The 12,332-nt window shown below is 44.3% G+C and overlaps 1 protein-coding gene across 4 annotated transcripts in view; it reads right to left on the bottom strand.

Moving 5' to 3' along the window:
* Positions 1-96: 96 nt before the first annotated feature.
* SHTN1 (shootin 1) overlaps positions 97-12,332 on the bottom strand; it is a 67,246-nt gene continuing 55,010 nt past the window's right edge. Inside the window, exons 15-17 of one of the 4 annotated variants that reach the window (XM_063338035.1) lie at positions 11,434-11,554; positions 10,356-10,539; positions 97-1,675 (exon numbers count right to left, since the gene is read on the bottom strand). In XM_063338035.1, coding sequence (XP_063194105.1) covers positions 1,465-1,675; positions 10,356-10,539; positions 11,434-11,554 — 516 coding nt within the window. In that variant the 3' untranslated portion in view covers positions 97-1,464. The other 3 variants (XM_063338036.1, XM_063338037.1, XM_063338038.1) reach the window with 3 other exon arrangements.

The raw sequence follows: 12,332 nt of genomic DNA, 5'->3' as shown, positions 1-12,332 counted from the left end.
TTCCCCAGGTTTAGGAATTACCTGTCGTTCAGTAACTAAATCAAGTCCAAGATTTTCTTAGCAAACATGCAGAAAACGCCAAAAAAGATGTGAAACTACCACACTCATTGCTATCATTTTATTTTCAGGAAGAGCACCAGACAGTTGCATGCAGAGCCAAACCAACAAACTCAGAACATTCATCCTTCAATACTAGCACTGTTTCAAATCATTAAATAAAAAATAATCCAAGTGCATTCAAGTACTTGACCAGCCAATTTCAGCTACAGCGATCTTTAGGTAAATCCCTGATGACATTTGTTCGTTCAGTATAAAAGAGTGAGATACTGCGTGGAATTTAACAGGAAACTTCAATGGAATGTGAATTGGCAGTGGAGCACATCAATTACGTACCCATCGCACCGTCCTCACAGCAAATAAGGGCCGAAGGGAAACTGGGATTTGTGTTATCAAATACAGACACCTAAAGTCTTACCTAATAAAGAAATTAATGCCACCAGCGCGTGCCAGGTTCAAAGCAAAGGCTTATTTGTCAGCGCTGGGAGCTTTCAGCTGGGAGTTCTCAAAACGCTGCTTCCAAATAACCTGCCATCCTTGAATGAGCGAATCCCAAATGTAGTCCATACTCCTGGGAGCTCAGGACAAGTTATTTTTTTGCAGCAGTGTGTGCAGGCTCCAGGTGCAGCAGTTCCAAACTTTGCTACGTAACGCTGAAACAAAAACCAGGAGATGAGTCCTCCTCTGGAAAGCTTTTCATCCAGACGGGAGCACCCATCTCAACGCACAGACTTCTGCCTTTGGCTGCCCTTACCACAGGCCCCGGTACGCAGCGAGGGGCTGCACTGCCTCGGCGTCCCGCCCGCTGGGCTGGCTCCCCACTGCGGAACCCCGCACAGAACTGGTAACGTTTGTGCTTTTAATTTCCTCAAAAGAGCGTGTGCGGAGACAGCAGTAAGGAAACCTACAAGATCTTGGTTTAAGGAGATATCAAAACAGTTTTAAAGCAATGCGTCTAAAACCTGAATTTTTAATTATTAGTAATACCCCCTCCATACTAAAGCCGATGTGTGTGTAATCGCCTTCACAGGGTCCAACCCAAACCCGTCCAGGTCAAGAGGGACGCGAGGGGCTCCTGGCGAGCTTCAGAATGACCCTTCCCGAGGCGTCTTCTCAAAAAAGAATAATTAAGAAAGCCTTTTCAAATACAGTTTTAAAGAAAAGGTAACAGGCGAGATCTAAGAAAATATTAACCATACTTGTGAAATTAAAATGGGAAGGGGCTTTGGAGTGATACGTAGTTATTTAACACTTTAATGCATGTAACAAAACCGCATACAAAAGACCATTTCAATCTGTATTATTGAAAACGGTTTGGGGTACAGACCATAGCCCCTAGTAACACACCTAAGCAATTTACATGGCCAGATAATGATTCCCAAAAGTTACAGCCTTTCAGAATAACAATTAACAGTTAGAACTGTCTGTTTCTTTTATTTTCTCGGCGTTAGTTTCTTTATGCAGCGGCTTGCTTTTTCCTTCTTTCAGTGTGTTCTGATTCAGCGTGGTTTCGGATGCCTGATCCCCGCTGGCGGAAACGGGATCTAAAACTACGACGGATTCTGTCTCTTTTTCACTGCTAGAAGCTTTTCTTGTAAATTCTGTATGACTAGTTGATCTGAAGGAAAAAGAATAAATATATGAATACAGATAACAGTTCACGTATTTAGGAGAGAGAATATAAATGTAAAGAAAAGCATTTCTATTATTAGTAGCACGTCTGACCGGGACAGGTCCAGTAAATTACTAAACGGATTTACAGATTTACCAGCTGTTATATACCGACAGCGGTGCACAAAGTGCAACAGTCACACGACCCCTCCTGAACCATGGCAGATATTGAACAGGAAAGCTGAATTCACAAAGCACTGAAAAAAATCCTTAGACTATGAAAGAATCAATTTAAAGTCTTAAGAATTTATTTTCTCTCTGCTCATCTCGGAGCTGGATTTAGGTTCCTCCACGTCCAACGGAGAAGTGGCACCCAGAAAACACGCCACCAGTTCCTGTCGGCTGCACGCTGAGCGCCCTGCAGCCTGCAAGCAGAACGTGGCGGCTTCTCCTCACCTCCAGCCCAGCGCAGGGCCTTCCCCGTGCTGCGCTCTGCCCCGTCACGGGGAGCTACGGGCACCGCAACCGGATTTGCCACCGTGGCTCGGCACCAACAGGCTGCTCCGCGTCTCACCGGACGCAAGCGCAAACCGTTTCTGAAAATTGCCCTACGGCATTTGCTGGAATAGAGCGGGCGTTAGACCCACGTCCTGCACTGCGGAACCGGGGTTACGTCTCGATCGCTTGCGGTGCAGGGACTCTTGCAGACAGAACGCCCTCTGAGCCGGGAGGGAGGAAAGCAACGTCAGAGACACCAGGGTTATTTCTCGAGGCTGGCATCACGCTATAAACACTAAAAGCACTTGTCTATATTCAAAAGCTTTGTACTAGTGTTGAAAACGTGCAGGCAAATCCTTAGCTTAGCCGTAATGCACCAGCAGCCAACGAGGCAAACACTGGGAACGCAGGACCCGAGCAGTCGCAGATGGGGGTACCTCCCGCGCTGCCTCAGCGCTGCTGTACGGGCAGACAGGCGGCTCCCACGCACGGACTTCGATCTCCTCCAGCGCGCTGGCCCCTGCGCCGGAGGGCGCGTGACGAGGAGGGCAGCGGCAGAGGCGTGCTGGCGCTCGGCCCACCTTCAGGCAGGGCCTTAGGCAGCGCCATGAACACCGTACAGATGTCCACCCCACACAGCTACAACCACCAAACCGGGCAGGAAGGTCCCACGTGCACCAGCGGGTGTGTGGCCGCGCTCCCCGGCAAGCCCAACTGTAGAGCTGCCGAACGCAACTGCATTTGCTACTCCAGAGCCTTTTTATTCGTTCTTTTTTTCTTTTTTTAATTTAAATTTTTCATGCTTACTCATAAGGAACGGCCTTCCATACTCCTAAGGTAACACCCTTGAAAGGGAAAAAGTAGAATCAACTGGAGGCCAGAGAAAGAAATGCAGCTACTGGATCCATCTGCTATGAACTGCCCTTTATTGTGACAGTCTTTGCCCTAGAGAAAATGACAAAGAAAAAAAGAGGTCACCCCACTCACCAATTAGAGCACGGGGCGGAGAATGGACTGGCTCCCACCTGACCGGGAGGGAGTAAAATGGCCAGGTTAAAAACAACTAACTCATCACAGAAACAACAGTCGCCACGCTTTCCATCTCAGAAAGAATTTACTCAGCTTGCTTCGGAAGCACTGGATACAGCGAATGAAATTCCATGTTCAAGCTTTAATTACGTGAATTGTCTCTAACGTTAGAACTTCGGTATAAGTTAATTAATGCAGAAATTGGCACTAATAGATACAGTTTCAGACTCATTTGATTATCATCAGAAGCTAGTGATTTCATACAGAAAACAATGCTTATTTTATGCAAAAGTTGCCAATCGTTCCAGAAAATACAAGGTGGGGGTATTTTGAACGTTACAGCAAATTAAACTTTTTAAAGCAGCGTAACCAGAAGACGGTTATTTTAAAAAGTGCTACCTCTGAAAAGCTGATTGCCCAACACTATGAAAATGGTCAAAGCCATAAATGCCAAGTTCATTTTTATTTCACTTTGGAGGTAACTATCTTTCAAATCCCAACAGCTGGACTATTTAATACAATCTGGTGAATCAAAGTATAATTCTTCACTGGGCTCACAGCGGGGAGTCTGCATTAGTGTATGGCAGCATTCCAACAACTGATGCACAGCCAAACGCTCTGAAGTCTGTTTCATTTATAACAAAAATGGATAAAACGGCAATCATATTTACCACCTTCAAAGGACAGAAAAATGAAAGATGTCGATATAAAGTAGTTTAATGGAGAAAACCAGTGATTAAATCAGCGTTTCAAGCATAAAAATAAGAATTACTATTCAGACTAGGTGGTACTAGCGTTCCCTTCTTCAAATCCTTTACGCTGCTGCGGCAGCAGCCTGCCAGTGCTGCTGTTACAGCTGAGGTATTGTACGGAATTATTAACCCTATTGATCAGGTATTCAGAGCTCATTTTCAATAGTCTGTCAAGAGCAGAACGCAGGCGTCATAAAGTTGCAGTGCAAGAATGAACAGAATTTTGGTGCTCCCTCTCAAAAAAACAGGTTTTGCTGCTACAAATAAAGCTGGGAAAAGCAATTAGTAGAGATATAGTTTGCCACAGTTTTGAGCAATTACAAATTTCTCCAGCCAAGGTATTTGCATTTAGCTCTACGCAAAGCTCTTCCTTCATTAAGATTGTTAATGTCGTTATCAGTATTCTTGTTATTTGTCCAACTATATATTTCAGCCAGAAACCGAGAACCTAGTTCTATTGTGCTCGTTCATACATAATTGTTTGCAAGCCTGCATGTATTTTTATGGCTAAACACATAAAATCTGTCCTGTGAAATCCCGATTCAGATGATAAATGCATCTTAGATTAATAGTACAGGCTGTGCAAAGTCCCATGCAGTACTGAGCGCTGCTTGTGATAGAAGAGTCTCAAAAGCAATATATTCCATTTATATAGTTACAGAAGCTACCGAAGGTGTAAAAATAAAGCACTATGGCTGATGGGCCGTCTGTGAACTCGTACCGCCGTGCCTGTTGTAAATAATTTACAGTAGGAGCACAAAAGGACAAACTAAGGATCAGATCGTCAACTCAGACTTGGATTTTCTTTGTTTCCTCCGGTTAATATTATAACCTTGGTATTATTTAACCTTGCTCAGTGCTTATATTGTAATATGTTTCCATTAGAAACCAGGACTTTACGGAAATATCATGGAAAATTTTACTGGATGAATTCCCATCCAATTTCCTAACAATATGTATAAAGCAGAGATGAAAGGAAACCATTCAAGGAAAACACAGTAGGAAAATCCATGTTTTTTACAGCATATTTAGAAAATGGTGGCAAAAATCTACCCCAACAGAGACTGATTTTGGAAGAACACGGTATAAGCATGGGGGACTCCATGTGGGTACTCTGCCTGGAATCTGAACTGGTATGAATGGAATAATTTCTGCTACAAGATCCGACACTAACATGGCATCAAATCAGTATCCTTTGTCTTTCAGCGAGCTCCCTAATCTAGGATGCCGAAATAGCTGTCATCTCTCTTCAAAGCAAAATTGCTCTCAAAACCAAAATAAGACTCAACCGGTGCTATTCCTTACTCCCCAAAAGATGAGACTTGAAGCATTAAACTGATTTGACAGTTGCTCACCACCAGTTGCTTCTTTATAACGCTTAAAACCCATGCCTGCACGCCACTTCTCGCTTGCTATTTGCCTAACTACCGCCCACCCGGACCCCAGCATTCCCTGTTTCCTACAAATAACTGAGGACAAACCTCACTCCTACAACAGAGCTCGTACTCCAATCCCTGCATCCTCTCCCAGCTGCCGTGCTAGGAGGGTTTGCCAAAGAACATCAGCTTTAACCTCGGTCAAAAACTTCTACTGAGAATAAAAGCCAGAGATGTGATTATTAATTACTTCAGAATCTTCAACAAGGCGGGGGAATATAACACACAGGACCAAAGGCTAGTACTGAACAATAGTAAAAACTTCCAAGCTTTGAAAGCCTTCAATGAACAAAAAATTCCATCGCACTATAGCATTTGTCGAAAGGAAATTACAGGGAATACAAACTAGTGAATTAGCCTCTTGGTTCCCTCCTCTGACAGGACCAGCACTATCCTTAACAGCAGACATCTGTGAAGAAAGCGCAAGAAACCTGCTCCATTTCAGGAATGCCTCCGCTAAATCTAGCTGAGTAGAAAGGTGGTCAACACGGCAGCGAGCAGAACGGAACTGCGGACTATCCTTAGTATGGAAATTGTTGTCGTTTTTAGGTGCTTCTGTGAAAATGCTCAAAAAGATTGGCAAATCCATTTGAATGTGGAATCTCGGAGAGCTTCTACCTGCGCTGAGAGAGCGCATAGAGAGTACAGTCTAAGAAAAATGTGTAACAGTAGCTTTTAAAACAGTTATAATTGAGGACCTCAAGCTTCCAGAACATCCCATTGTTTTCTTCATTCATTGTCCCAACTAAATCGCCCTCGTTGGAGCTGCACAGGAAAACCTTTGCCGTTGTGTCTAGCTGGGGCTGAGCTGCTTCCCGCGGGGCTGGTGGCTGATTCAGGGGTACTAAGATTACAGCCAGGGGAAGGAGGACAAATCCTTTAATTGTATAAAATCATCAGATTAAGACTAACCCTCTCTGCGGTTCACTCTGTTAGCAGAGAACTCTGCTGCCCAGAAACAAAATGTTTATGAAGTGCTGGAAAAAAACCCACAAATCCCCCCAAAGCCAGGGGCAGAGCCAGACACACCTTTCCCTTCTGTGTCGTTACACGGCAGGGAGCCACGGGAACCCTCTTTGCTCCCCAGGGAACTCAATTGTCACCTATTCTCTCCTAAGCAATTGTCACAGAATTACACTCACGCTGGGCTAACCGTTTGGGAAGAGATTTGCAGAGGAAGTTACCTGAATACTGAGGTAAGGCCTCAATTTCGCTATAGGACACACATTATCCATGTCTTCCCCCTCGGCACCACCTCAGCCAAACCCCACGCATTCCAAATCATCTGCTCCGTGGCTTCAGGCCCTTCCTCTTCTCCTGCACTGAAGTAACACCTCGCCTAGTGGTTCGAAACCCACATTTTTCTCCTGAATTCATTTCCCTGAGCTACCGTCCCTTAGTTTGATGATGGGGAAATTTCAGAATCGCCCTGTATCTGCTGCTGGTACAGCCCTTTTCCACAATCCCTCCTGTGGCATCTCACCGATGCTGCTGGAGGCCAGTGCTTTGGTAACACGTAACCACAGGAGCAACTGTATTATGGGTCCTACTTCAACCAAAGACTGAAATTCCTTACCCCGTTAATATTTAGGTTAGCTTGTCAGAGACTTGGAGGCGGGGAGGATCCAGGGTTTTCCTCAATGAGCTGACTTCTGTCAACGTATTGGTCACAGACACACTTTCAAGACTGGGTCTTTTTCAAAGGCCTGACCTTCCTTCTCCACGAGGAGGGGTGTGCTCAGCTGTTCCTCTACCTGAATAAAGAATGATGAATGGCACAGGGCTGTTCCCATTTAAACGTCTGTAAGTATTACCCCCTCCTTCAGGTTACAAGCCTTAGCAAATGGACGGTGCAGCGAAGAGAAGCATCTCACGCATCACGATTCCTAAGGCTTTCAACAGGAAGCTGTACTTTAAAATCCAGGTAAAGAAAAAAAAAAAAAAGAATAAACACCGCACTGCAAGAGACACCTGGTAATTACGAGACGGGCAATCCTCTACTGGGCTATAAAAGCCTTGCTTGGCTGCTGCAAACAGCTGAGGCAGGTCACACCTTTGTCAGATTGCAAGGAATTGCAAATGCTGATGAGACAGCTGCATCCTTTTGCCTCAGGTATGAATAAGGAGAAGAGGAGCCCCAGTAAATCTTTTGTACGCCTTTGTCATTTAGAGTACCTGGCAAAGCAGCACGCCGTTTGTGTAGTTAATGCGCTCGGCTTTCGGAAACAGTGCGGTGCAACAGGAGCAGATGTGCAGAGGGCAACAGCCCGTGCTTCAGACCCACGTCCTTTGAACGCGTGTTTCAGGGGGGTTATTCACTGAAGTAGCTCTCCTGTGGCCCCCTGGCCAGCCATCAAAGGCTGAATCGCGTCTTCTGGGTTAGTTTCACCCACCCCATGAATCCAGGGATCCAGTTTATGCACGAAGACCACTCCAGGATACAAATCGAAGCAGAGCAAATAGGGACAATCGGGAGATTTGCTTCAGAAGCGCTCTGCTGATCCAAACTGAACCGCTGGTACAGATGTACCCAGGGAAGCCCAGAAAAATGCCTAATTACAGAGCCAAGCTGCGAGATGTGTTAGACAAATGAACTTCCTTCTCTTGTCTGCTTCAAACGAGCCCCCTTTCAAGCCAGCCCTTACACACCCCGGAGTCTGGAGGCCGCTTCTACTAACCTTTGCTGCAAACGGCACCCAGGAGAAAACAGAAAAGTAATTGCACTTCAAGATGGTACGAAGCACGGAGGTTACTCCTGCTCCTCCCTGCCAGCCCACCGCAGAAGAGCATGAGAGCGCCAGCACCTTCTCTCTCGCTGGAGAACCATCCTCGACGACGAGCCTTTCCAACAAAGCCCGTTTACACCAGTGACTGGCTGCAAAGAAGCCCTGCAGCGCTAAGGGATCTGGCCCACCACATTTGTTTTAATGCTTTAAACAGATAAATTAAAGTGAAATGTGTCTTTTAGGATGTCACTGAATAGGCAAGCTGAGAAATAAATTGAGCTTCACATACGCTTTTATAACACATAACAACTGTGACTGTCAACACAAGATCCTTTTCTCTGTCAATTCACCACGCATTCTGCGAGACCTTGGGGCCTGCAATTATTTCATTTCCTTTCTTGTAAATGCAATTTCCACTTAGTTTGGTGGAATAAAGGTAGACAAAAGGTGGCAGGAGTTGCTGTATTTTCTGATTAAGGTTATCTGTTCAAAATTATAGAAATCCACAAACTACAAACACAGTATTTTTCAGGAACAACCTCACCTTTCTGTCAGGGTAGCAGTTCAAGAAAATGCAATGGCATCATTCATGTCAAATTAACTGTTGAACAAATCTTCATCTTTCTCATTAAATTAAAATGAAGATCACCTTTCTTCTAAGGATACTTACATGAAATAAAAGGGGAAAATCATACGATTGGAAAAGGCATTCTGCTCTTAAAACTTGGTGTGAATTAAATAAAACTGTAGGGCACAAAAGGAAATTGGGCTCTTTATCCCTTCAAAAATGAACGATAAAAATACCTGCGGGAGAGTGAAGTAAACATCAGCTCAGAAAAATAGATGCAAACTGAATTTCCAGCTCAGTTGTCATGACTTACTCTTTTGAACCAAGCAATGGAGACTTCCTAGAATTGGCACTGGTGGTATTTTCTAACTGCTAGAGCAGGAAATCAGAGGTTTAATTAGCCATGATTACAGTATTCTGCCAATCTGATACGTCTCATCTATCTCCTTTTCTTGAAGTGACAAACAGACAAACAACCTGGTGAGGGAACTGAAGCAAGTGCACAGACTCATTTCAAAAGGAGCTTGCTTTTGTTGTAAAACAAACCAATCCTCCACAGGATCTGATGAAATAAGTATTTCTGAAGCAGGTTTAACTCTTCGATGCTTAATGGGCACCTTGGCTCTTCAATCTGTTGTGACAAAAGATTCTTCTGCCCTTCTGTGCAAATGCAGCACTAACTGTATTTTTTTTTTTAAGAAGAATAATCTTAATCTTGAGATTTCAAGGGAATTCTGAATTTTTAACTGTCGTGGTTTTGGCCAAATTGGCCAATGGCGGGTGACAGATGCTCTCCCCTCACCTCCCGCACATGGAGAGGAGGAGGAGAGATAAAGAGATTTATGAGTTTAGAAGGAACTAAACTACTTTAATGAAATATTAATAATAAAATTAAAAGGAAATAATGAAATAGATACAATAGAGGGACCCCTCTATGCTTTTCCCTTTCCGACCCTCCAATGGGGCAAATAACGAAATTAGCTGACCTTGGGTTGTTATCGCAGTAAGTGTAAGCAAGAGCCTCTCTCTGTGTACTGTTCCCTGGCACTAACTGTGAACACTGGTCTTACCGCTCCGAGAACCAACAGTTTTCTGCACAATACACTGTTAATTTCAGAGAGTTAGAAGAGGCCCAGCTAAGAAGTAAAATTACTGAACAGAAAGATGGTTCTGTTTACCTCAAACCAGGACGTTACCAAGAAACACTTAAGAGTAACAAGTCAGGACCTGTTTTGGTCCAACAGAAACTGCCCTGCACACAGACCAATATGGCTTACACAATTCAATTTCTTAAAATATTGTGCTAGAACAATCAAGAGTTAACTCTGTAACTATCATCCCTCTTCTCTTCGGGATATGGGAAAAAACCTCAACCTTGCTATTCCCTGAAAACTCTCGAGTTTTGTTTTGGTTTTTTTGTTTGGTTTTTTTTACAGAGAAGATGAATGTTTTTCCAAAGACTGTTCTCAGATTTTACAAGAAAAGAACTTTATTACAGAGAATTCAATTTCACTTCTACCTCCATGTGAGATTGCAAATTAGTTGAGGAGTCAGTGGTAAACGGCTGCAGACTGTACATTTATCCTCTTAACAAAAATTGATATTAAATCACTTTCAAAATGCACCAGCTGAACAGATCTGGCACTAAAATATATCTAGAAATCCCTGTTCTACTTACTGTAACGTAGGCTTGGAGCCCGTGACACCCTTAAGCTGGTCACAGACAGGATCTGAGTCGGGTACTTTGGAACTGAATTCTGCCTCCAGGTCTTTCTTGTTCAGCGCTGTTTGTGCGGCACTGGCTCCCGAACCTAGCACAGGCAGAGATTTTGATTCTGATGTGGCCAAGGTTCCAGTGGGACCTAAAACCCAAAGAAAGTTTAATGCTTCTGTTATCCGGATTGACTGGTCTAGAAATGACACGTAAGCACAGCAGAATTCAAGCTAACTGCAGAAATCAAAATGGAATTTTAACTAACAGCGTCCAGCGCATTGAGAGTATCAAAATACTGTATTTGCAGCTTCTGCTCCCCCTGCCAAGATTTAACCCTTTCTTGCACTGCAAGCAGGGCTTGCCCTATGGACACAGTTGTGCTCGGAACCCCCTGGCCTTCTGGGATGGTAAGTCACACCTTGCCAGTGCTCTCCCAGCCCGAAGCGCAGCTGGGCAAGAGCCGGCCCAATGACAACAATGCCTGTTCTCATACTAATGAGTAGTCAGTGAGCTGTCTGCCTACAAAGTCCAGGCTAAAACCATACAGTGACATTAAAACCAGCCATGTCTGCATCGACTCCGGCATGGACTTACACTTGCGCAGACTGCGTTTCTAACGAGGCAGAACATCAACAGTTTCTTACAGATGATGACAGTAAAGCATAATTTAAAAACTTGCTCCGCAGAAGAGATTAATTCAAAACATTAGTCCTAAACCCTCATTTCTCTGGTTACTGTTCATTTCAAGAGTATTTTCACAGTAGGCTCAGACTATTAACTCCAATAATAATGTCTGAGCTCCAGGCAGGACAGAGGAACCTGTGTATGTACGGCTGTGTGCGCAGAAAATCCCGACAGAGGCATCTCTTGGAGAAAATGGGGATGAAAAGCGACAGGCGCGACGGGGAAGTGAGTCACTGCAGAAGTAAGCAGAGTTCTCCGTAATGGCTGAAATGGCAATGGTCTGGAAGAGAAAGTAAAGCTTCAAGAGTTACTTAATGCAGGGAGAGGAAGAGGACTATGAAGGAGTCCGGCCACTTACTGCCACTGTCCTGGTCAGTGGTGACTTTCCGGCGTCGCAGAACTCGTTCCAGCTCTGTTTCACCGCTGTCTGTTTCAAGGGACTTTAAGCTTCGGGAACTAGTGGATTTGTTCAATGTTTCCTATAGCAAGAAACAGGCATGAAAAGCTGTCCGAGGACATATTATGCCTTGCCAAACATCCCATATGCACAACGTGAGAACCTTCTAAATTGCAGAAAAGCACCTGCGGTTCTAGAACCAGCATGGGAAGCTCTCTCTTCAGTACAAGAGAGCACCTGGGGCTCGGCTCGCCACCCTCCCCTCGCTTGGATTTCCCCATGTAGGGATTAATCATACTTACCCACCCCTCAGGGAGCTGATATCAGGCTTAAGAAGGATGCTCTGGATCACTAATGAACGAACTCTGATGTTTGCAGGGAACTGCCAACATCCTCCATCTTAACATTTAAAGGATCTTAAAAAACTGCTAGAGTGTTATCATGCCTATAATTAACCCCTATAGCAAAAAGCCAAAGATCCATATTTTACCGCTCCAGCATATTTTGTATTTTAGGATGGTCCAGTGTGCTGCATCCTGGTGCAGACACACACGTGCAGAAGTCAGGATGTACCAACTGCAACTGCAGCATGTTTTTATATCCTGCAGTCTAGCTGATCTGGCCTAAACCTGAGCCTACGACCACATACTTCATGGTTTCTCTCAGGCACAGGATTAGACCTCAAGTTGAAATGTATTTTTATGCATACAAAATAGAAATCCATGTTATCACTGCCTCATGCCAAGGTTAGTATTTTGTAGCAGCTAAGCTGCAAATCCAGCAGCACTTTTTTTAAGGAAATAAAAAAAAAAAAAAGGCTTTGATCAGAACCTGAAACCTCCCCAAACTGCCCACATTTT

Source organism: Chroicocephalus ridibundus, chromosome 6 (assembly GCF_963924245.1).
Source record: "Chroicocephalus ridibundus chromosome 6, bChrRid1.1, whole genome shotgun sequence".
In the NCBI taxonomy this organism is placed as follows: Eukaryota; Metazoa; Chordata; class Aves; order Charadriiformes; family Laridae; genus Chroicocephalus; species Chroicocephalus ridibundus.
Note: the sequence above shows the minus strand (reverse complement) of the source record. Positions and strands in the feature narration are given on the sequence as shown.